General features: G+C 45.2%; 3 protein-coding genes across 3 annotated transcripts; all 3 read left to right on the forward strand.

The window, feature by feature from the left end:
• The first annotated feature begins 6,793 nt into the window (after window positions 1–6,793).
• On the forward strand, window positions 6,794–7,823 carry LOC125506164. Its single transcript, XM_048671026.1, has 3 exons — window positions 6,794–6,820; window positions 7,395–7,483; window positions 7,627–7,823. Exons 1-3 carry the CDS (start codon window positions 6,794–6,796, stop codon window positions 7,772–7,774), a joined length of 264 nt encoding a protein of 87 aa, XP_048526983.1. The 3' UTR covers window positions 7,775–7,823.
• Window positions 7,824–8,758: 935 nt separating this feature from the next.
• On the forward strand, window positions 8,759–16,927 carry LOC125510985. Its single transcript, XM_048676270.1, has 7 exons — window positions 8,759–8,964; window positions 9,814–11,739; window positions 11,815–11,869; window positions 13,234–13,382; window positions 13,832–13,918; window positions 14,755–14,883; window positions 16,386–16,927. The coding sequence occupies exons 1-7, from the start codon at window positions 8,887–8,889 to the stop codon at window positions 16,488–16,490; spliced, it is 2,529 nt and encodes an 842-aa protein (XP_048532227.1). The 5' UTR covers window positions 8,759–8,886; the 3' UTR covers window positions 16,491–16,927.
• A 1,448-nt stretch (window positions 16,928–18,375) lies between these two features.
• LOC125510986 (thioredoxin H2-2-like) lies at window positions 18,376–21,337 on the forward strand. The gene is made up of 3 exons (XM_048676271.1): window positions 18,376–18,703; window positions 18,809–18,931; window positions 20,951–21,337. The coding sequence occupies exons 1-3, from the start codon at window positions 18,569–18,571 to the stop codon at window positions 21,086–21,088; spliced, it is 396 nt and encodes a 131-aa protein (XP_048532228.1). The 5' UTR covers window positions 18,376–18,568; the 3' UTR covers window positions 21,089–21,337.
• The last annotated feature ends 4,008 nt before the right edge of the window (window positions 21,338–25,345 follow it).

The raw sequence follows: 25,345 nt of genomic DNA on the forward strand, positions 1-25,345 counted from the left end.
TGATTCAGACGGACTTAAGCATCGCTACGGGTGAGAAGGTCTCATCATAGTCAACTCCTTGAACTTGTCAAAAACCTTGTAGATAGTAACGTTATCGTCAGCGTCAGTCTTCTTCTTGAAGATCCATTTATTCTCTATGGCCTGCCAATCATCGGGCAAGTCAACCAAAGTCCACACTTTGTTCTCATACATGGATCCCATCTCAGATTTCATGGCCTCAAGCCATTTTGCGGAATCTGGGCTCATCATCGCTTCCTCATAGTTCGTAGGTTCGTCATGGTCAAGTAACATGACCTCCAGAACAGGATTACCGTACCACTCTCGTGCGGATCCTACTCTGGTTGACCTATGAGGTTCGGTAGTAACTTGATCAGAAGTTTCATGATCATCATCATTAGCTTCCTCACTTACTGGTGTAGGAATCACTGGAACTGATTTGAGTGATGAACTACTTTCTAATAAGGGAGCAGGTACAATTACCTCATCAGGTTTTACTTTCCTCCCACTCACTTCTTTCGAGAGAAACTCCTTCTCTAGAAAGGATCCATTCTTAGCAATGAATATCTTACCTTCGGATCTGTGATAGAAGGTGTACCCAACAGTCTCCTTTGGGTATCCTATGAAGACACATTTCTCCGATTTGGGTTTGAGCTTATTAGGTTGAAGTTTTTTTCATAAGCATCGCAGCCCCAAACTTTAAGAAACGACAACTTGGGTTTCTTGACAAACCACAGTTCATAAGGTGTCGTCTCAACGGATTTAGATCGTGCCCTATTTAACGTGAATGCAACCGTCTCTAAAGCATAACCCCAAAAAGATAATGGTAAATCAGTGAGAGACATCATAGATCGCACCATATCTAATAAAAGTGCGGTTACGATGTTCGGACACACCATTATGCTGTGGTGTTCTGGGTGGTGTGAGTTGTGAAACTATTCCGCATTGTTTCAAATGAAGACCAAACTCATAACTCAAATATTCACCTTCACGATCAGATCGTGGAAACTTGATTTTCTTGTTACGATGATTTTCTACTTCACTCTGAAATTCTTTGAACTTTTCAAATGTTTTAGACTTATGTTTCATTAAGAAGATATAACCATATCTGCTTAAACCATCTATGAAGGTGAGAAAATAACGATATCCGCCGCGAGCTTCAATGTTCATTGGACCACATACATTAGTATGTATGATTTCCAATAACTTTGTTGCTCGCTCCATTGTTCCGGAGAACAGAGTTTTAGTCATCTTGCCCATGAGGCATGGTTTGCAAGTACCAAGTGATTCATAATCAAGTGATTCTAGAAGTCCATCAGAATGGAGTTTCTTCATGCGCTTTACACCAATATGACCTAAACGGCAGTGCCACAAATAAGTTGCACTGTCATTATCAACTCTGCATCTTCTGGCTTCAATGCTATGAACATGTGTATCACTACTATCAATATTTAGTAAAAATAGACCACTCATCAAGGGTGCATGACCATAAAAGATATTACTCATATAAATAGAACAACCATTATTCTCTGATTTAAATGAATAACCGACTCGCATCAAACAGGATCCAGATATAATGTCCATGCTCAACGCTGGCACCAAATAACAATTATTTAGGTCTAAAACTAATCCCGAAGGTAGATGTAGAGGTAGCGTGCCGATGGCGATCGCATCGACTTTGGAACCATTTCCTACGCGCATCGTCACCTCGTCCTTAGCCAATCTTCGCTTAATCCGTAGCCCCTGTTTCGAGTTGCAAATGTTAGCAACTGAACCAGTATCAAATACCCAGGCACTACTGCGAGCATTAGTAAGGTACACATCAATAACATGTATATCAAATATACCTTTCACTTTTCCATCCTTCTCCGCCAAATACTTGGGGCAGTTCCGCTTCTAGTGACCAGTCCCTTTGCAATAGAAGCACTCAGTCTCAGGCTTAGGTCCAGACTTGGGTTTCTTCACTTGAGCATCAACTGGCTTGTTGTTCTTCTTGAAGTTCCCCTTCTTCCCTTTACCCTTTTTCTTGAAACTGGTGGTCTTGTTGACCATCAACACTTGATGCTCCTTCTTGATTTCTACCTCCGCAGCCTTTAGCATTGCGAAGAGCTCAGGAATTGTCTTATCCATCCCTTGAATATTATAGTTCATCACGAAGCTCTTGTAGCTTGGTGGCAGTGATTGAAGAACTCTGTCAATGACACCATCATCAGGAAGATTAACTCCCGGTTGAGTCAAGTGGTTGTGGTACCCAGACATTCTGAGTATATGTTCACTGACGGAACTATTCTCCTCCATCTTGCAGCTGTAGAACTTATTGAAGACTTCATATCTCTCAATCCGAGCATTTGCTTGAAATATTAACTTCAACTCCTGGAACATCTCATATGCTCCATGACGTTCAAAACATCGTTGAAGTCCCGGTTCTAAGCCGTAAAGCATGGCAGACTGAACTATCGAGTAGTCATCAGCTTTGCTCTGCCAGGTGTTCACAACATCTGGTGTTGCTCCTGCAGCGGGTTTGTCACCTAGCGGTGCTTCCAGGACGTAATTCTTCTGTGCAGCAATGAGGATAATCCTCAAGTTACGGACCCAGTCTGTATAGTTGCTACCATCATCTTTCAACTTAGCTTTCTCTAGGAACACATTAAAATTCAACGGAACAACATCACGGGCCATCTATCTACAAAAACATAGACATGCAAAATACTATCAGGTACTAAGTTCATGATAAATTAAAGTTCAATTAATCAAATTACTTAAGAACTCCCACTTAGATATACATCTCTCTAATCATCTAAGTCATCACGTGATCCATATCAACTAAACCATGTCCGATCATCACATGAGATGGAGTAGTTTTCAATGGTGAACATCACTATGTTGATCATATCTACTATATGATTCACGCTCGACTTTTCGGTCTCAGTGTTTAGGCCATATCTGCATATGCTAGGCTCGTCAAGTTTAACCCGAGTATTCTGCGTGTGCAAAACTGGCTTGCACCCGTTGTATGTGAACATAGAGCTTATCACACCCGATCATCATGTGGTGTCTCGGCACGATGAACTGTAGCAACGATGCATACTCAGGGAGAACACTTATACCTTGAAATTTAGTGAGAGATCATCTTATAATGCTACCGCCGAACTAAGCAAAATAAGATGCATAAAGGATAAACATCACATGCAATCAATATAAGTGATATGATATGGCCATCATCATCTTGTGCATTTGATCTCCATCTCCAAAGCACCGTCATGATCACCATCGTCACTAGCTTGACACCTTGATCTCCATCGAAGCATCATTGTTGTCTCGCCAACTATTGTTTCTACGACTATCGCTACCGCTTAGTGATAAAGTAAAGCAATTACACGGCGATTGCATTTCATACAATAAAGCGACAACCATATGGCTCCTGCCAGTTGCCGATAACTGTGTTACAAAACATGATCATCTCATACAATAAAATTTAGCATCATGTCTTGACCATATCACATCACAACATGCCCTGCAAAAACAAGTTAGACGTCCTCTACTTTGTTGTTGCAAGTTTTACATGGCTGCTACGGGCTGAGCAAGAACCGTTCTTACCTACGCATCAAAAACCACAACGTGGTATAGTGATTGCTTTTTGATCTTCAGAAAGAACCCTGTTCATTGAATCCGATTCAACTAAAGTTGGAGAAACTGACACCCACCAGCCACCTATGTGCGAAGCATGTTAGTAGAACCAGTCTCGCGTAAGCGTACGCGTAATGTCGGTCTGGGCCGCTTCATCCAACAACACCGCCGAATCAATAATCAACTAGTGACGGCAAACAATATGTATATACCCACGTCCACAACTCCTTTGTGTTCTACTCGTGCATATAAGTTATAACATCTACGCATAAACCTGGCTCGGATGCCACAGTTGGGGAACGCAGTAATTTCAAAAAAATTCCTACACACACGCAAGATCATGGTGATGCATAGCAACGAGAGGGAAGAGTGTTGTCTACGTACCCTCGTAGACCATAAGCGGAAGCGTTATGACAACGCGGTTGATGTAGTCGTACGTCTTCATGATCAACCGATCCTAGTACCGAAAGTACGACACCTCCGTGATCTGCACACGTTCGGCTCGGTGACGTCCCACGAACTCACAATCCAGCAGAGTGTCGGGGAAGAGCTTCGTCAGCACGACGGCGTGATGACGGTGATGATGATGCTACCGGAATAGGGATTCGCCTAAGCACCGCTACGATATGACCGAGGATGGATTATGGGGAGGGGGGCACCGCAAACGGCTGGGAACAATCAACTTGTGTGTCCTAGGGTGCCCCTGCCCCCGTATATAAAGGAGCAAGGGGGGAGGCCGGCCGGCCCTAGTGGAGCGCCAAGGGAGGAGGAATCCTCCTCCTAGTAGGAGTAGGATTCCTCCTTTCCTAGTCCTACTAGGAGGAGAAGGGGAAGGAAGGAAGGGAGAGGAAAAGGAGAAGGAAAGGGGGGCACCCCCTCCCTAGTCCTATTCAGACTCCCTATAGGGAGGGGGCGCGGCTGCCCCTTGTGGGCTGCCTCCCCTCTTCCCTATGGACCATGAAGGCCCAACTTTCCCCCCGGGGGGGGGGGGTCCGGTAACTCTCCGGCACTCCGTTTTCTCCGAAATCACCCGGAACACTTTCGGTGTCCGAATATAGCCGTCCAATATATCAATCTTTATGCCTCGACCATTTCGAGACTCCTTGTCATGTCCGTGATCATATCCGGGACTCCGAACTACCTTCGGTACATCAAAACACGTAAACTCATAAAACCGATCGTCACCGAACGTTAAGCGTGCGGACCCTATGGGTTCGAGAACTGTGTAGACATGACCGAGACACGTCTCCGGTCAATAACCAATAGCGGAACCTGGATGTTCATATTGGCTCCCACATATTCTACGAAGATCTTTATCGGTCAAACCGCATAACGATATACGTTGTTCCCTTTGTCATCGGTATGTTACTTGCCCGAGATTTGATCGCCGGTATCTCAATACCTAGTTCAATCTCATTATTGGCAATTCTCTTTACTCGTTCCGTAATGCATCATCCCGCAACTAACTCATTAGTCACATTGCTTGCAAGGCTTATAGTGATGTGCATTATCGAGAGGGCCCGGAGATACCTCTCCGACAATCGGAGTGACAAATCCTAATCTCGATCTATGCCAACTCAACAAACACCATCGGCGACACCTGTAGAGCACCTTTATAATCACCCAGTTACGTTGTGACATTTGGTAGCACACAAAGTGTTCCTTCGATATTCGGGAGTTGCATGATCTCATAATCATAGGAACATGTATAATTTATGGAGAAAGCAATAGCAACAAACTAAACGATCATCGTGCTAAGCTAATGGATGGGTCAAGTCAATCACATCATTCTCTAATGATGTGATCCCATTAATCAAATGACAACTCATGTCTATGGTTAGGAAACATAACCATCATTGATTCAACGAGCTAGTCAGGTAGAGGCAAACTAGTGACACTCTGTTTGTCTATGTATTCACACATGTACTAAGTTTCCGGTTAATACAATTCTAGCATTAATAATAAACATTTATCATGATATAAGGAAATATAAATAACAACTTTATTATTGCCTCTAGGGCATATTTCCTTCATAACAACACCCGCTGCTCAGGGCCAATGTCCTTTCCCCCTCTTCTAGGCCGAGCCGACCATGGATGTGTGACAAAAAAGACCAAGCATGTTGACGGTTCAGCGGCGATGAACGAGAACACATTGTGAGGGGAAAGGAGCACATAAACATAAACATTCCGGAGAGGGCGTCGAAGGTAATGCGGTCAAAACGAATAAATCACAAATCAACATATTTCAATTTCCTAGTGGCCGAAAATGTCGGAGATTCAATAAAAAATTTAAAAGGGAGAAAAAACAAATCTTAGTAGATTTGATATATGTTCAAGGCCCACACCATCATGACATTTACAAAGGAAACCCATCCATCGAGAAAATTCCAAGGCTAAGACCAAGTCAAAACTGGGCACTCAATCAAAATCAAAGTCCTCGGCTGAATGGGAGGCCTCCAATCCTACCTTAGTGATATAGAAAATATAACCTCACACATGTGACAACTATTAAAATAATGTCAGAAAGAACGGGTGCGACAACACACGCCATCATGGGCTAGTAATATGATGCCCAAGGTCGGTTTATAATTTTGGCCATGGTCGAGGCGTCACAACCTTACAAAAGTCCTTTTGAATACAAATCTAAAAACACTTTTTGACACATGGGTAAATATTATTTTACTCATCTACCATTTTAATTAAAAAATGCATGGTTAAATTTCTATCTACATTTATTTAAAAAACACATTGCATATTATGCTCTTCCTTGAGTTAGACGAAACCACAAAATCCTTTGTGATGGGAAACTTTTGCTACAAAGACAATCTCCACATGCGACCATTGTGCCTACCTTGATCTAGCCCACACATGTGATTTCTTCCCATTTTTATATGTTTTTTCTCACTGAAGGACCTCTTAGAGATGCCAGGGGGTCGTGTATGCTTTTATAATATTGAAAATAATAAAACAAAAAATCCTCCAGATGCATGTGGATAAAAATAGGAGGATGAAAGAAAAGGCATTGCTATTTCAAGGATGGTGTAATAAAAGGTATTCCTATTTATAGGTTTTGAGGAGAGCGGAGAGTTACTTGCGATTCTTTCTCCATCACCATCCTCGCCATCTCTTCTGCTGCGAAAAGAACAACAAACAATCCAGTCAATCAAATGGGTTCTCGATGGATCCGACCCGAGGTATGTAATGATAATTTAGGTTATCCATTTGCGGATGCAAATCAAGCACATTACTTGTTTTTATCTGAAGTTTATACCTATTTCTATTGGTTTTCCAGAGTCATTACTCTTCTTCTTATACTTCATTTGGTGCCTTACGAGCAATCAAGTAATTATCCGATCTATAGTGTCTAAAGAAATATACATGTTTTGTTGATTGCTGCCTACATATGATCTGTTTCATTTGTGTATGCAAAAACTTATCAAGGATCAATCAACACATGGGAGGATTATTTGATAATTGCCAACCATGATTTGTTATTGCATAGGTCATTTGTGTCACATGTCTTATATTTCATATGCATCAAAGAACCTCGACAATATTTTGATTTAGCCATAAACGTAAACACACATGACCAAAATGTATGGTAAACGAAATCTCAGAGATTTTGTTTGTGTTCATGTTGGCATAGGAAAACCATACATAGTCATACAATAAAGTCATGTTGAGTCACACGACATGCCTCCTTCTACCCATAACATCATAATATGCAATTCATCATGTCAATGCCTGATTAGTGATTCAAACATCCAGGTGTACCCACTGTTCGCGACGACCGGCGTGGCCGTCGGTATTTGTGTGATGCAACTTGTGCGCAATATCACCACCAACCCTGAAGTCAGGTACTACAAAAACAAAACAAAACTTCCATCCATATTCAGGACTCCACATTTCGACACACCGCACTTGATCAATTTTTCTACCATCACTCAAGATTTGATTTAAAGTTGTTTTTGTGTGAAACAACCGAGGGATGTACATGCAGGGTGACAAAGCAGAACAGGGCAGCTGGGGTGCTAGAGAATCATGATGAAGGGAAGAGGTATTCCCAACACGGGGTGCGCAGGTTCTGGCTCTCCAAGCGTCGTGACTACATGCATGAACTGGACAATGTGCCCACCGACCGGAATTAGATCCAATTACGGGTCGTCCATGAGAAGAGGCCACCGTGTTTTCTTCATCCATCACACATATATGCATACTACAAGAACAAACGTGCTCCGCCACGCTTGCTATTATTGTTGCCTCCCTTTGTTTACTATATCCGTGTAGTCATGCATGTATGTTTTTGTGGCTGAAAAGACTATTTTGCTGTTTTATTTGATATGATATGGTCACACATTTTAACATCTTGTAGTTTATTTTTCTTGCCAAAAAACAACCAACTCATGATCAATCAAAAGCCTCATATAGAAAAATGTCTAACCAAATTCTTTGTAGGGGCAAACCAAGGCTAAAACCAAGTTTATTAAAAAAAAAGAGAACATAGCCAAGTGGCTATTAGTGTACCACCAACCTTATTTTCTTCAGAATCACTCAACTATATAGACTACGATCCCCTAGCCCTACTCGATTTGGCACCCTCCACTCGCATCGGCAAAATCAACCTTCTGCCTAGAACAAAAAGAGGTTGATCGGAGAAATTTTTGACTAAAGTGTCACATCATTGTTGTCAAAGTTCTCGTCACCAATTCATTTCGTGGATCCAAAATGGCAAATAGTAAATCCACTATCCACGTGTATTCCTTTTTTCCGTCACCAATTCATTTGTTTACAAAGGGTATGTATTAGCGAAAGTTTATATGCAGAGTTCACATTTTTTTTCTGCTAACAAGAAAATAAAGAGTTTACATCTTTATGCACTCCTCCGATACAATGCCAATTTTTTTAACTTTGTTGAGGGTTTGAAACATCATTTGCAAATAAAGAGAATCATGGAGTGGTAAAGTTGCGGCGAACTCTTTGGTTTCTTCGGCAGTTATTATTTTCGCCATCACTTCGCCTTGTCACCTGCCGTTCACGTTCGTTCCCCAATCCCCACTACCGGGTCCGATCCAATTCCATGACGCGGCTTTCACGGACCTCCCACCACCCACACCCAAACCCGCCACCGCCCACCCCTCTCCCCTCCCCCGGCCATCCCCTCCCCTCCTCCCTCCACTAAACCCTAGACCACGCGCGCGCCCCAACCACTCCCCAATCCTCTTCCCCCCACCCAAGCGGCGTATCCGGCGCCGCCGCCGCCATGGGGGTCCTCGCGGCGTCGACGTCGGCGGGGGACTGGCTCGTTGAGGACGACATCCTCCTCAAGAACGCCATCGAGGTAGGTAACCGACGCCCCCGTAGCCCCGGATCGCGGCGGCAATCGCCCAATAGCCCTCCGTGTAGACGCGTTGGTTAGGTCGGCTTCGATTGAGTTGTCCAATTGCTGTTCTTGGGTGGTTTACTGCCCGCCGGAGCACCATGGAGCCAGAGGGGCCCTGCCCGTTAGTCAGAATGCTTAGTCCCCACCAGGCCTTGCAAAATTCCTGCGCCCGTGATTCTTGTTATCCGTTACTCGCAAGATTCTTGGACTCCCCTGTTGTTTACAGCAAATCTTCTTTGCTTTCTTTGTGTTTCAATTGCATAGGGGTGGTGCTCTGCAAGTCTGCACTACACAGTGCTTGGGTAGTTCTCGGGCATTGCTGTTTCTTACAGCCAATGTTTTTTATTTCATTTTGCGTTAGAAGGAAGCGTGTCGCTCTGCAGCACATAGGAGTTAACTGACAGCATGATGTAATCAGAAATTGGTGCCTCGTGTGATTGGCTTGAAACAGTTCCCGTTGTGCGTCTTTTGGTCCCGCGACAATCTTCTTTTAACCTTTGAGTCTGTAATGTTACAAGTGTTTAACCTTCTGTAAAATTTTGCATTGCTATATAATTGTTAAATTTATTCGAGACATGTTATACTGTATTCGCACATGTCAGCTTATTGGCCATGCAACAATCAAATTTGTTTGCGTAAAAAAAGATGGCATGAAGAGATAGGCCTAATGAGTGCTTTTTTATTATACCAGTGAACAAAAATGAGAAAAGCTGCTCTGGCAATTGCTTATGAAATTCTGAAATCTGAATTTATGACTGCCCCCCTGTTTACTACTAATTGTTAAAATAATAATTTTGATACCTGTAGACTGGTGCCTCTTTGGAGTCCTTGGCAAAAGGAGCTGTATGTTTTTCCCGTAAATTTACCCTTCAAGAAATACAAGATCGTTGGACGTCATTGCTATATGACCCAGAGATCTCAGCACAAGCTTCTGCTCGGATGGTTGAGTATGAGACTGAACTTTCCACTTCCAACCCTGCCAAGCTACATAAACTTGTCAACTCGAAGGCAAAAGATTTCTCATTTCAGAAGCGGAAAATAGAGAGTGTCAAGAATTTATACTATGCGATGAGAAAGAGAGTATGCAATGAACCCTGTAACACCAATGACCTTGGTTTTCTCATTGCCCCTTGTTCTTGCATGGTGATTGGCGGGGAGTGTGTCTGCGGAGGCGTACCTAAACCTTCACATGATCAGCATGTAGTTCAAAATATTGAACCAGGGATGAATACAGTGAGCTGCTATGGACAAGCAGGTGGAAGCTACAGTGGTGCACAACAGACACATCCTGAAATAAATGGCCATTCTTTCCATGCACAGCATCCTGGGAGCATGATAAAAGATGAGGATGCCACCAATAATGCACCATATGTCTATTCAGATGTTCAAATGTATGACGCCTACACGCAAAAAGTTCCTGAGCCTAGTGAAGTGAACAATGTCTCTCTTAGAGGTATCACAGATTTTCAGGATTCTATGCAGTTTCAGCAATTGGCATCTAGCAACCAATGTGGCAATGAAGTAGCAGAATCAAAAGAAATGTTGATTACTGATCAAGTTGGAGTTGAACACGTCCATTTCCCTGCTAATAACAGCGGAGAAGCAATCTGGAACGGGGTTGATGAAACAAACACACTTACTCTTGCTGATGGTAAGAAAATAAAGACAGGCAACAGAGACCCTCTAGCATTGCAAGCAGATGGTGGGATTTGCATGCCTGGTTTAGATGATGCAGCAATGCCAGAAGGTGATTACATGGATTTTCCCTTTTTCAGTAACAGTGATGAGTTTGATCTCCTGAACGGTGAAAATTTTCTGAATTCTCCACATGATACGAATCAGGAAGACTTGGATGATCCTGATCCAAAAGGTGTACTGGGTGCAGACTCCGTCATGCAGAATATGTTGCACCCTGATGAGGCCAACATTTGCTATGATCAGGTAGATTCAGGCCATGTACATCATAACGTTGAGGGTGTTTCGGAAACGATCCTGGTCCCTACTACACCTGAAGTATGTTATCCTGGCCCGTATGCGGAATGCATGTTAAATACGGAAGATCCTGAAATCCCTTGCAATGACGATGCTAGTACACATGGCGAGTTTTCTCCCCTGCGCCCTACTGCTTCTTTTGCGCGGAACTCCGAGTCTCCATTCCCCCCTGCAACTAGCTCTCCATTAAAGGCTGAGCATTCCAATGCGAGTGATTTGGTCCAAATAAAGAGAGGAGATATGGCAAATGCCCAATCTCCATCACAACCAATGAAGCTTAGCCCATCCACTTCAGAACAAAAAGAAGGTTCAGTGGTACTTAATAAAGGTTGCATCCTAGGAGCTATACCCTCTGAAGGTCCTTCAACTTCCAGTGCACTTATGCATGGTAATATTGACACGAATGATGAGAGCACATGCATGCTAGCTTTACCTGCTATTCACCCATCTGGATTTGGTGAAGGACCATCGTGCAGTTTAGGACAGCACGATTTTTTTGATAACTCCCAAAGTTTGATGTTGTTCAATCCTGTTCAAGTGCCTGATCACATGAATTACAGCTCACATGACAATCAGTCAGAACTGCAAGATGCCTCTGCTCTACAGAACTGTATGCCATCACATGCATTGCCAGATGTGGGTCTTCAAGACCCTATTGCGGCCGCACCGGCATCAGCTCCACCAGAAGAATGCTTGGACATTGAAAATGATATTCCAAACTACTATGATTTAGAAGCCCTGGTATGTACCTGTTAACTTAGATAATAGAGCCTTTCACCGTGTTACTTCTGATTCACCCCTTTCGGTTCATTGCAGATACTTGATCAGGATCTAATCCCATGGGACCAGGCTGATTCATCTCACCCTGCAGGTAAATACGAACCATCCATTAAATTATTCTGAATGTGGTTAAGGATGTGCTACATTAATATATGCAAGTTTTTATAGAGATGCACATCTTAAGGCTAGCATGAATAACATTAGGATGACAAAGTTGTCCAAAAAAATGTATTGTGCTAAACTACGAGTCCTATTGTGCTGAAATAATGGTCCCATTGTTGTAGTACTTCACTATCAGTGTTTATAGTCACTAAAAATGAGACTAGTCATCAGTTCGTCATACGGGTGGGGTATTGGTCAGCTAGTAGGCTTAAGGAGGAAAATATATTCTGGTCTGGGTTCTGGCACTAGTGTAAGGTGTGTGGACCCACTTAACTGGATGTGGTGTGGCCCTTTCCCTCTTAGTGGCAATTTGAATGCAAACTACGTGTCATAGAACAATAAAACTGATCAAGCTTAGCCCATGCACACCAAGAAGCGTGACTTGGTAGATAATTTGGCTCTTCAGCAAGATGTGCCTGATCAACATAGATGGCACCTAACTCAATCAGGGTCTTACACCAGTAAGTCGGCTTACAATGCTTATTTTCCTGGCTCCATCAAGTTTGCGCCATGGAAACGGGTTTGAAAATCATGGGCTCACTCTGCTGCAACTTCTTTATCTGTCCGGCAATCAAGAATAGATGCTGGACATCCGATCACTTGGCTAATATAGGGGCTGCCGCATCCTACTGCTTGTTCCTTTCGTGATCAAGAAGAGGAGACAATCCAACGTTATCCTTATTTCTTGTGTCTTTACAAGGCATGTTTGGATGGTTATCCTACAAAAATTGGGCGTGGCTGCTCTTGCCCCTTGACCTGATGTAACACGTTTCTCCAATTGTTGGTATAGTCCTGTCAGAAGTGTGCCCAAGGAATTGAAGAAAGGCCCCAACTCCCTCATCATCCTTGTGGCTTGGGAAATATCGAAACACCGCAATGCATGTGTGTTTGAGGGTGCCAGGCCTTGTATTCCATTAGTGTTATAGGCAGCTGCTTATGAGAGTGACTTCTGGTGTTTGGTTGGTACTTCAGCCCTCCATGAGCTACTCCCTGACACTTGGTCAGGGTGTGTTTGGGCGAGGTTAATTTTCTTTTGTTCATGGCGAGTCTGTTATTAGACCTCTGGGAGCTGGCCTGCTGGCATCTCCTTGTATTTCTTTCCTTAACGAAATGACACACAGCTCTCCTGCGTCGTTTGAGAAAAAAAGGGAAATTGATTGAGTTTAATTTAGAGCAATTTTATTTTTCTGGTACTTTGGACCTTGTATGTTATTAGCTACAGTTAGGCATTTGCGTACCATGTACAGGAGAAAAATAGCCTACTTACCATTATCTATGTATTTGCATGGCCAGTTTCCAGATTTGATCATCCAGAGAACAGGAAATCATTGATAAGGTTGGAGCAGGGTGCTCGGTCTTATGTGAACCGAGGTATCATGTCTCGAGGTGCCTTTGCAGTTATCTATGGACTGCACTTGAAGTACTACATAAAGGATCCTGAGGTAAATCCAACTGATGTTTTTCAGCTAATATGGTCCATCACATATAACGAGACACAACTCAGCTTCTCCAGAGTACGGAGAACTTATGTTCATACATCTGCGCTGAACAGTTGCATCGTTTAAATTTCGTGTTGTGTTCATATTCGCAGATAGAAACAATTCATATGTTTGGTTATTTGAACAGCATCACACTTGCTACTCACTAGCAGTTTGAAAACTCATCTATCTTGTTTCTGTCTCATAATTGAATGCTGATTGAATTCTTCATTTCTTCTAATTCAATCTTTAAATAGAGAGATACGACCAGGCTGGTTATTGTGTGGCTTTCACTTCCATTAATTTTTGGCAAATTGTCTTCTTTAACTTGTATGAAATACATAATATTTTCGCATTTGTGCATCTTGGCACCATTTCTGACTTTTAGTTGCATTTCTCTCTTCTTTTCTCAGGTTATTCTTGGAAGAGAGACAGAAGACGTGAAAGTAGACATAGATTTAGCAAAAGAAGGGAGGGCGAACAAAATATCTCGACGACAGGTATTTGCTTGAATATTTTTTTCCAAGTTAGTGAATTTTAGTTACAGTTCAGGAAATAGGTGATGCCTAAAATATGATGATAAATATCTATATCCTGCAGAGTCTTGTTTTTTTGTTTAGTTGGTTCTTCTGTTTGTGGTTAGCTCCTGAAGAAAATGTATTTTTAGCTCATCTGCCGGTCTTAGTGTAATTGGTGGCCACAGAAGGTCTACTCTGCCCTGACCCTGACAGCAGTAAAAGCTTTGTGTGTCATGCATTGTCCGAAGACATTTTGACGTGCAGGGCACATGTTTGTTTGAGCCAGTGGAGTTGCCGACTTTATTTAGTTGGCAATATTTTGGACTGGAAAAGTCTGGTGGGGGATGAATTATGTTTATCTAGGTCTCTTTTTTCACTCTAGGGTTGACTTGCATATTTATCTCAATGATTTGTATCATGCCTTTGTGTTATTAGTTGAGAAACTGTTAGTCTTAACACTTTGTGGCATTATACGATTCTGTGTATCTTGACTTGTTATGGATAGTTTTAAAAACATCTCCAGCTATTGATGTTGACCACACTTATATTATAGAATTGCGATTTTGTGGTATTCTACGATTCTGTGTATCTTGTAATTTGTACATCGTCTGACCATGCCGTGCTCCTGAAGTAGTTAACTGTTTTAAGTAATTAACAGCAGGCATCTCTGGTTACATCTGACCCCCAGTGGTTGCATCCACTAACCCCATTCATATGTTCTCCTTTAAGTTGCGAATTAGGGTATCATGCTGGTGAACTGCCCTAAATAGTGGACACCGTTAAGTTTTGCTAAATTCGTGCTATATTCTGAAAATCAGGCGGTTATCAAGATGGATAAAAGTGGGTCTTTCCATATCAAGAACATCGGGAAATGCTCAATCTTTGTTAATAGCAAGGAAGTGCCGAGCTGCAAAGGGATCAACTTAAGTTCTGATTCTTTAATCGAGGTACACAGATATCTCCTATTTCATTTTCCTGATTTAACTCTAGCCTCTTCATTTACGTTTTGTTTGTAACTTGGTGAGAAAGCTATTATCCTTCTAGTAAATATTCATGTTCTCTCTTTGTCTGGATTCTGATACAACTGCATTAAATGCTCCAGTTCTATGTTATTTCACAATAGAATCTTTGCAGAATGTCTGCAGTAATCCTAATAAACTGTATTACCCATTTACATACTGCATTTGGATTTTTTGAGCAACAATTGGGATATAGTTATGTGCCTGTGCCTGGAATTTGGACGGATAGTTTCAATGAATTTGTATAGAATAAACACTTGGCCATTGATGTAATTACCAAGAGAAGTAGAGATTTAACTAAAATCTCTATTGAAGCATGTGTTATTCAATGTTAACTTATCCTGGAGACCTGGTGTTTGCCAGTGAAATACTTATCATTATCTTAAAGAAAAGAAAAGCTTCATCATTCTGAGAAGGATTTTTATTCTAGATGGACCATTCATGCCTTATGCAAGGTCACAGCATATATCAAATTTTTTTGAACATGGACAATTTGTTGAGTGCACATCAGTGCCAGAGCTCTTACCGCTTAGAGTCAGGTACCAGTGTACTTGATCTAAGAGGTCACTTGCTATGTAGCAACGCAAGTGTAACATTTTAGGAGTTGAAGACTAGACCAAAGTGTAACACACGGACTAACGGAATGAATTATATTAAGAAAATTTATGATAAAATCGTAGAAACGCTTACATGCATGGGCCCTTTTTCAACTTCAAATGGGAAATAAAGCTGTATTAATTATTTAGACTAGCCATTTACTCTCTAACCAAGTGTTGGGCACATGCGTGCATGTGCTTTGTGAAGCATGTGAAAGATGAGGGTGGGTTGTGTCAGTCTGGTTAACTTTTCTGGTCGACTTAAATAACTTTGTTAATTTTCTACACATGTTTTCTTTTGCTGCAATGTCTGTTAGGTGTTTTATAAGCCGACAGATGTGATCTATAACTACAGTCCCTCAGCACTCACCACTCGCCCTTTTTGAAATGCTGAAACCTAAATGCTACTCCCTCCGTTCCTTTTATATAATGAAGTAATTGGGTTGCCACTAACTATCCAGCTGGCTACTAAAATAATGAAGGAAAACATAGTCGACAAAGATATATTGCTCACTCTTTTTTGATTCATCAGGAAGTTAGTGACTAATAATTTACACATGAATAGTATAACTTGCTCCCTCTGTAAAGAAATATAAGAGTGTAAACGCTCTTGTATTTCTTTACCGATGGAGTAGCATTGTACCAGTGTATCTGCCAGTCCCCCATTCCTTTGCCATTCTGTTGTCCCGTAATTACGCCACCCATTGTGCTTAGTATTTGAAATAGAGTAACTTGCATAGTTACAGGGATGATTGGTACTCGCCGATGAGGTGCTTGCAGCTGCTAGTACTTACCATGATGCTGGTCTCATTTAGCTGTCGATTTTCCCTGCAGATAAAGGAGATGAGGCTGATCTTCCACTTGAATCAGGACGCTGTGAGGCAGTACATCGCCCGCACCCCAAAGCTCCAGTACTCGTCGTACCAGCCGGGTTTCTGAGCCCGCTTGCCAAGGCGCCCAATGAGCAGAGCAGCGAGCAGCGTATCTGCGTTGCTGCCAGTAGTTAGCGTGTCAGAGTGAGGGGCGCCCTGCCCTTGGAGGGCATCCACGTTTTAGAGTAGAGTGTGATTATTATCTCGATAGTTGTTCTCGGTACTTGGGATGTGTGTACATACATGGCAACATGGGTAAAATGTTGACTGGTTTCTGTTCCGTTCGTTTTAGTGAAGCACAAGTACTTGTTGAGTGTAGCAAGTGGTGGCGATTGCCTGCCTTTTTCCTTTGGTACTTTGGTAGGCTGTGGCGTGGTGTGGTGGCCTGTGCCAGTAGGAAGAGGTGCGTTGTACTTCCTCCGGTCCTTCTTACTCTGTATATTAGAATTCTCTGCAGTCAAATTTCACAAAGTTTGACCATATTTATATAAAAAAATATCAACATCTGCCGTGCTAAAGTTATATAATATGAAACTTTAAGTCATGACACATCTAGTGGTATTGATTTCAGATTGTGATTGTTGACATTTTTTTCTATAGAGTTGGTCAAACTTTACGGGGCTTGATTTGAGTCAAATCTTATATGCAAATTAAAAAGGACCGGAGGGAGTTCTCGCAGCAAGTGCGGGTGGAATAAACGGAGGAGCGTGAAGGGAGATTCCGTGGGAGGACCGCGGCGGAATGCACCTCCGGGAGAAACCATTGGGCTGGCACATGTGTGTGTGGCGGATTATAGGCAGAAGAGGACAGTGGTTTTACACGGCATCGGTTCATGCCAAAGTAGCGTTTTTTTCTATTAAGAAAAGGCAGCAGCTCTGGCTTTCTTTACTGGTGAGAGCGAGTGTGAAACCATTTTAGGAACGGGAAAGAAATTTGGTGTGCACGGCACGGAGATGTTGCTGGGAACTTTTGTAGGGCCACTTTTCCCTCTTTTCTTTTGGGTGTTTAGCCGTTTAGGTCAAGCGGGATTGGTGCAGTTGTTCCGTTGGCACTTGGCAGCAACAGCACGGTACCTACTACTCCGTAGCTCAATTTTTCTCATCTCAAAAGAAAAGAAGTCCGTAGCTCAACCGAACCAACACAACCACCCAACCGCTCATCATGCGTCTGATTGCGTTGCGTCGACAGAAAACACCGGCCACAGCCGCCATCAGACGTCAACTCATCAAATTACTCAACGAACGCACCCGGGCTTGTCGATCGGAACCTGCCTTTGGCTGGCGGGGAATCAGTTGACATTGAGGCACGCAGCCAGCTTCAACTTGGAGAAGTAGCATTTTTTTTCTTTTGCGAAAAAGAAGTAAGCATTCTCTGCCTCAGCCCCGTCTTGTTGAGGGTGAATGAAACCATGTCACCCGCGAAAAAAGAAGAAGAATTCTTGATGAGACGCCGGTGGCGGTCATAAGTCGCCACCTCTTGATCTTATCTTAGCAAAGAATGAGAAGTATGGCTTGGCTAGGGAAGTAGTAGTAGTAGTAGTGGCAGTTAGTGTGATTTCCTGGAGAACTTTTTTGGCTTTGTCATTTTTCCTTGCTTTGGAGAGCTAAAGGGGGATATATGCGGATCGATGAGAACAAGGTTAATTTCTTTATAGAAAACAAATGCATTGCATTGTGTGTTGTGTGTGTGTGCGTGTGTATCCCAGCTTACTTTGTAACGACAGGCCTTTACTATTTCCTCCAAGAATGCATTGCATTGCATTGCAAACACCCGTGAGGCCGTGACACAGGAGTAATAACGCATCAAAAGTTTTCTTCAAAAAAAAAGAAGCAGTGGCAAACGCATCCGGTGACGAGACTCGTGGCGCCTCTAGCTATGCATATGCTATGCTCTAGGAGGTAGAGTGGTACACGAGCTAGCAAGTCGGCAGTGCGGCGAGTCACCAAGGAGAAGGAAGGAAGCCTGGACAGCACGCACGCACGGCGCCCCGCACCCTACCCTCCACCGGCCGCAGCTATAATTGCCTCCCCTCCCTCCCCTCGCGGTTGCTTCGGTTCAGAGTTCGTTCAGCAGTACCCCCACCCCACCGCTCGCGCTCGCGCTCGCGACGACGAGACAGACAAGCGCGGACAGAGCCAAGGAACCATGGGCTCCTTCCTGTCGTCCTTGTGGACCCCTCCGCCGCTCCCCGGCGACGACCCCGACTCCGCCGTCGTCGCCGTCCACTCCAAGCCCGCCTGGGACCGGCACTGGGAGGCGCACCGGAACGCGTCCAAGCTGGTCCGTCCCGTTCCTCCTCTTCCTTATGAGTAATCAATCCCCTGCCTGCAGCGCGCTCCTCCGGATCTGACGGGCCCTGCTAATCTGCTGCGCTTGCCCCGGCAGATGGTCATCGACTTCTCCGCCTCCTGGTGCGGGCCCTGCCGCTTCATCGAGCCCGCCTTCAAGGAGATGGCCTCCCGCTTCGCCGACGCCCTCTTCGTCAAGATCGACGTCGACGAGCTCGCGGTACCCACCTACCTACCGCCTCCTTCCCGCTTCCTCTTGCTCCTGCTTGCTTGTCTTCCGCGCTCGTCTACTAGTAACGCCACCGAATTGTTAATCTGGCTTGGGCCTTCGTGGAATTGGGAAGGGGGGAGGCTCTGGTTTGGTTCCGTCTTGGAGAAATAGGTAGCTCACGCCTTTGGTTCGGTGAATTAGATAGATCCCAGTTTCGCCCAGTCATCCAACAAAAAGAATATATCCATCCCTGTTCCACTGTGTATTTGGGAGGAATCGTCACTAGTGCTTAGCTCCGGTAGATTTGGATGCATCGTGTGCTAAGCCGGATGTCTGATTGTATTTGAATCTGTGAGTGCTTGGGCATATAGAAATCAAATGCATTGAATCAAAATCGGCGGAGGTAGGACTAGATTGTGCACATGGGATCTCACTTGATGCTAATTAAGACTTCTCCCAGTAGGAGTAGGACCAATCAAACATCGAATACTTTCAAATAGAGGCTTGCTCGATTTAAAGCACACATTCCACATATTTTTCCTTGTTAGAAGGGAGAGAGATGGATTGTTGCGGAATATGATGGATGCTGTATTGAGCCTCTCGGGCGGTTTATATAGAGTACAAGGCTTGGAGGGCAAGAAGCCTCTCGTAGAGATAAGGCAGAAGATGATTATAAATCATAGTCTACCATATACAAAGATATGCCTATATACTCTAACATCCCCCCGCAGTCATAGCGGTAGTGATGCAGACAATAGGAGCGTCGCGGACAGTCAGACTGGAGAGAATAGCAGCCGATAGACTGACATCCCCCTGCAGTCATAGCGGTAGCGTCGCGGACGGTGTCGTGTCGCGGACGCATTGACTGTAGAGTAAGCCGACGAGTTGCTCAAGCGGATGATAGCCCTTTGTGCCGATGTCGAGGTAGCCGAGAGCGTAGGATGGTGTAGCCGTGGTTGAGGTAGCCGTGCGAAAAACGCCGTGGTCGATGTCGGATCGGGGTAGCCGGTGTCGAGATAGTCGCTGTGGAGTCGCAAAAGAAGAGCAGCGGCGGCGGCGGCGGCCTAAGGAGGCGGCGGCGGCTAGAGAAGAAGCGCGGCGGCGGTGCTCGAAGTAGGTGATAATGAACTTGACAGTGTGACGAAGACCGGCGTGGACGGTGACGTTCCCGCGCCAAGGGAGGCTGCGCGGCGCATATCACGTGGAAGTCAACGCGCGTGGACGGCGGTGGACCGCGGGCCGCAACGTTACGGCTTGAAGGGGCGACGCAACGGCGGCGGGCAGGTCGGGGCGACGGCAAGGAAGACCTCAGGGCGGTTGCAGGGATCATGTGCCACACTCGCTACGGCCCGACGGGGCGACGCAGCGGCAGCGCGAGGGTCAGTGCAGCGTCGGGGATGGCCTGGAGCGGACGGCCTCGGTGCGGCGGTTGACCGCGGGCCGCGGCACTACGGCCCGAAGGAGAGGCCGGTGCGTTAGGTGGTGGCCGAGTGGAGGACCGCCGGGCGGCGAGATGCTCCCAAGGACGGCAGCGGGGGCGCCTGATTGTAGCGCCTGCAATTTTTTAGATGATCCACGATGAGGTTTCATGTGCGTGTGTTTGAATTTAAGAAGCGGCAGGAGGCAGGATATGATGCATAGAAGGAAATCATTTGCGTGATTTCAGCATCAGGATCATTGTCTTCCGTGACTGTAGGGGACGCGGGATCGCAGCGGGCGCAGCCTCTCCTGGTGGAGTGCGGTCAGTCATTGGAAATTGCTAAGTGCACACCATAAAGATATTAGATAAACGATGAACGTTAGATTTAGACTTATGAACCTAATCGTGTGGTGTAGATTGGTTCGTGCGGGGTTGTGGGACTAATTATGGGGTACACGTAAGAAAGTTCTTGTTCGATTGTTTAATAGTAGTGGAGATGGAGATCAAGCCTCTTGTGTCAGCTTATGCATTCAGAGCAGAATGCTTTCCTGTTCTTCAGAAACTGAAGCGATTTGTTTTCTTAATGTTAATGTACTGGGATTTCGCAGGAGGTTGCAAAGACATTCCGCGTAGAGGCGATGCCGACCTTTGTACTGGTGAAGGGCGGGCAGGAGGTGAGTCGTGTGGTTGGGGCTAAGAAGGATGAGCTCGACAGGAAGATCAAGACGTTCATCTCATCGTCCTGATCCTAGCTTAATTAACCTGCACTCCAGTTGTAGTGCCAGGTTCTGTCTTCTCGACCCCAGTGGCAGGGGGCTCCTATGGTTTCCCCATGGTGTAGTACCAATCCTCCTAAAATGCTGCAAATCCGACGTAAAGTGGTAATAAAGGTTCTGAAACTTGGATCGTGTAAATGTGTAACTCTGGCCTGTCTTGATCTGTCACCTTTGGCAGTCAAGTGACCGGGATATAAAGTTTCTTACTGTTTTTTGGCATGTTTTTTTATCGTGATTCTCTCTCAATATATCGATCCTCAGTAGAAGCTATACAACAGCCAAGAAACTTTACAAGAGCTTGGTCAACAATGTGCTTCAGATATCATTGCACTGTTTACCGTTTACTTGAGCAAAGCTAGGTTCTTGTAAAAAGTCGCACATAAGAATTATGCGCCAGTGAACCATCTCAGATCATCACATATTCCTGGTCTTGCACGCCAGGGGAAAAGACATACCCAAATATGTCGTCGCACTGCAGGTGTCCCTTCCATGCCGACGACTCGCCTGGATCATTGTTGATGCTGGCGCGCTGTCCCTTCTGCGCCGACGACTCGCCCGGATCATAGATGCTGGCGCACCTGTCACGCAGGCGGTAGGCATGAAGCCTGCCGAGGGGGTGGCCACCGTTCACGGCGGCGGACGGGCTGCGCGCACAGCTGATCCTAAGCTCGTCCTCGACGAAGCAGACATGGCTCTCCTTGATCTTGTCACCTCCAGCGGCGATGAGGAAGGCTCCGGAGCAGGCGTCCCCGACGAAGAGGGCGTGCTCACTGATGCCCCTGACCGGCACCCACGAGTCATCAGGCGCCGTCCCGTCGCTGGTCTCGAGCGCGTGCACCTCGAACTTAACTGCCATGTGGTTCAATCGAATGAACCAACTGGTGACCTTGAGTAGCCTGGTCTTGCACTCCACCAGATACCGCCTCGATGGGTAGCCGTCACAGTCCGAGATCTTGGCCACATGCGTCGGTAGCTGCTGCTCGTGCAGCCTCTCCGGCTCGCGCCGGAGGAGGTCCAGCTTGCGGTGGTCGAGCACAACCAACTGGTCGCACGAATGGAGGGCATGTAGCTCCCCGTGGTAGAGTATGATATCGTGCAGGTACAGGGGAATTGATCCTATGCTGGTTGTCGCTGCCGCGGACCGTGCACATGGCCGCGATCAGGCAGCTCTCTGAGCCCGGGTTGGAGGACATGACCATCTTCAGGATGAGATCTTACTCCGCCCACGTCGGCAGCGGGATCCTAGCCTTGGAGAACAGGTTGAGCAGGAAGGGCCTGCACGGTCTGTCCGCCGGCACGAGTGCGACCCAATCTCCGAGGGAGCCACAGCAGCGCGTGGCGCGGGCGTCCTCGGGAAGGGACCAGACGCGGTGGATGGCGCCATCGGGGAGGCTGACGCAGTTGCCCGGGATGGCGAGCCACGGCGCCGGCGGGTGCGGCTGGCTGCGCCAGGCGGCGCGCCACGCGCGGCAGACGGCGCGGAAGCGGGCGCGGTCGGCGAACGACGGCAGCCAGCGGAGGACGTCGCCGATCAGGTCCTCCGGGAGATCGGCCCACGCGGCGCGCCGACGTTGCTTCTTCCCCATGACGGAGCGATGGATCGCGATCTGGGCTGCGTGCCCTAGTCAGGATCGAAGCCGAGAACTAGCGAGACGAGAAAAACTGGAGAACCAGCGAGACGAGAAAAACGTCGCAAGGGTCGACTGGAGTATATTCTTTTCGCCCGTTAGCTTTACAGGAATTAACGCCTAAGGCTACTTTTCCTTTTCTTTTCATGATAATACGTGTCTTATTTATACTCCCTTTATTCTATAATAATGTGCTACACCCGCCCTGGTTTATTGGTCCCCTTTGTATTTTATGTCATAATTTGACCTTAGATTTAACTAACAAAATGTTAATGCATGTCACCGCCATGCCATCCTTACTTGAACATGTTGGTTTTCAAATCCATCCCCAACCATAGGACCCAACGTCTCGTTGGGGAAGTATCTGAAGAATCTTTATTCAGCGCCGCCATCGCCGCCAAAGAAGCAAGACGATGAATAGCCTAAAAGCCTAGACTATGAAGGCCTAAAAGGTCGTCGGCGAAGGGGAGCCGCTGGTCCTGGCGGCTGACACGAGATCGCTTCTTCTTTCTTTCCCAAAAAAAGTTTTTTTCCTTGATCTGTCTTTGATTCCATTTTTATATTTGTCCACGTTGTATTATACTGTATAAGTTGAAAATTTCTTAAAAGTCCACCAAGAGCTTGCACATCCAAAAAATAAAATGCGCACGACAATCTTTGCTTTCCTGCAAAGGGCATATCGTTTACTTTTCAATGTTACTTCTATGCAAGAGTCAATAGTGTTCATCTCTATTCCATTCTTATTTATTCTCCACCTGGCAAGCATCATGTGGTAGAGAAAGATCTAGGCAGATATATCCAGTTGAATGTAGGTAATCATGAATTATTATTGTTGATATTATCCTTGAGGTAAATAAGTTGGGAAGTGAAAACAATAAACCCCCATATTCCTATGTATCTGACGGAAATGTTTATTTTCAAAAACATGCTTTAAGTGTTAGCAATCATAGAAGACTACTAGATCATAAAGGCTCGCTTTGCCACGCCCGTCCCTTAATGAAAATATAGATGCAGGGCATGCCTGCTCTCTCTACTAAAGATCACATGCTTAACAACATCATGATGAAAGGCAAATGGTATTTCAGCCCCCTAACTTCCGTATCATTTATGGTAGAATTCATTGATTTATTTCCCAATTCTCCATCCCAACAGGAAAAATAAACATGATCCAAGCAAACCAATATAAGCATGGAACTCACAAAAGAAAAAATGGATAACGTTTAATGGGGCAAGATTTTTTCTCAACTGACTGCAAAACGAGGGCTCAAACCAATCAGTATGTGATTCCACAGCAATCCAAGCAAAGTGTATGGAGAGATGTGTTTACCTATGAAGCTGAGATTAGTGACGACGCATGTCAGCTTCAGTTATGGAATGGGAACGGATGCGCTGTACAGCTGCAAGGCATGGAGGCGGATGCAGGAGAAGGACAGTCGGCGCTGGACGACGATGACGGGGGCGGGCGCCGCGCTGCCATGGAGGAGCGCTGCAAGACATGAAATTAGAAAACAATACAGAAGGGGCTCCGGAGGAAGAGTATAGGAGGGTGAACAACACCGACGGGGACTCAGTCGTGCTCATGCAGCAGAAGCTTCCCGACGGCGACGGCGCATCATGGAGGATGAAACGGCGGCGCCTCGTGTAGGAAGGAACAGAGCAGCTGTTCTTTCGGGGGAATAGCGCTGGAACTTGGACGACCTGGCCTATTAGCGTGCGAATGAAAGACCTGGGCCTTGGACGGCCCGCTTAAGGAGAGAAACAGGAGCTCGTTCTGCGGAGCAGCAGCCTGCGAGACGGTTTGTCAAACGTGTGGACGATGTGGGATGACCGAGTCTATCTGCATCGTATGTTTGAGTGATCCAACGACTGAGAGACGAGAATCGCTGTGGAGGCTCCTAGCTCGCCCCGTTATACTGTTTCTCAATATGATGGTTAAGTATGCTGACTTGCTAAAATAAAAGCTCTTACATAGACTTTTTCTGAAAATATGATGCATTGTAAAAAGTTTATACTTCGTACTTCAACATTGTGAACGAATTGTTACTTGTTTATGAGAAGCTATATGCTGAATAATTGTTGCTATCATATTGATCATGATGCTACTATGTCTGCATTTTGTTTTATCGACACCTTTCTCTCTAAACATGTGGTCATAATTATTGAGTTCGGCTTTCATGGCAGATCAGGATACGCCAAGGAGGTGCGGCACGTCCGTACTCTTTAATAAATAGCTAGCCTAGGTTAGGGTTTAGACTTGGGTTTTGTTTAGAGAAGTTTAGTTATTGCTATTTATATTTGTCTTCGCTCGTAGCAGCTAGTGTGACCGTCAAGACATCCTATCGGAGCCCCATCTTGTGAGATTTATTTCATCTAGCATATCCGCAATTTCAGATTGCTATGGCTATTATTTTCTTGCATGTTCTTCGATTTGCTTGCAGGAAAAATCCTTCGTGGATAGGTCGATCGCTCCGTTGGCTCGGTCGATAACACCGTGGAGTTGGTTCAGCGATTGCCGTGGATATCAGTCGTGTACGGTTCCCTGTACGGTTGGTAGCCGGACGTGAGGGTCAAGTCCCCCAAAACCGTAGTTATCACTACA

This window comes from Triticum urartu, chromosome 5 (assembly GCF_003073215.2).
Source record: "Triticum urartu cultivar G1812 chromosome 5, Tu2.1, whole genome shotgun sequence".
NCBI classification, from domain to species: Eukaryota; Viridiplantae; Streptophyta; class Magnoliopsida; order Poales; family Poaceae; genus Triticum; species Triticum urartu.

Bases quoted from the DNA above. Each gene is read 5' to 3' on its own strand.
- LOC125506164 (XM_048671026.1), top strand. From the start codon at position 6,794: ATGGGTTCTCGATGGATCCGACCCGAG. The intron at 6,821-7,394 runs GTATGTAATGAT...TCAAACATCCAG, and splicing joins CTCGATGGATCCGACCCGAG to GTGTACCCACTGTTCGCGAC. The intron at 7,484-7,626 runs GTACTACAAAAA...ATGTACATGCAG, and splicing joins ACCACCAACCCTGAAGTCAG to GGTGACAAAGCAGAACAGGG.
- LOC125510985 (XM_048676270.1), top strand. From the start codon at position 8,887: ATGGGGGTCCTCGCGGCGTCGACGTCGGCGGGGGACTGGCTCGTTGAG. The intron at 8,965-9,813 runs GTAGGTAACCGA...TGATACCTGTAG, and splicing joins TCCTCAAGAACGCCATCGAG to ACTGGTGCCTCTTTGGAGTC. The intron at 13,919-14,754 runs GTATTTGCTTGA...TCTGAAAATCAG, and splicing joins ACAAAATATCTCGACGACAG to GCGGTTATCAAGATGGATAA.
- LOC125510986 (XM_048676271.1), top strand. From the start codon at position 18,569: ATGGGCTCCTTCCTGTCGTCCTTGTGGACCCCTCCGCCGCTCCCCGGC. The intron at 18,704-18,808 runs GTCCGTCCCGTT...TTGCCCCGGCAG, and splicing joins ACCGGAACGCGTCCAAGCTG to ATGGTCATCGACTTCTCCGC. The intron at 18,932-20,950 runs GTACCCACCTAC...GGGATTTCGCAG, and splicing joins TCGACGTCGACGAGCTCGCG to GAGGTTGCAAAGACATTCCG.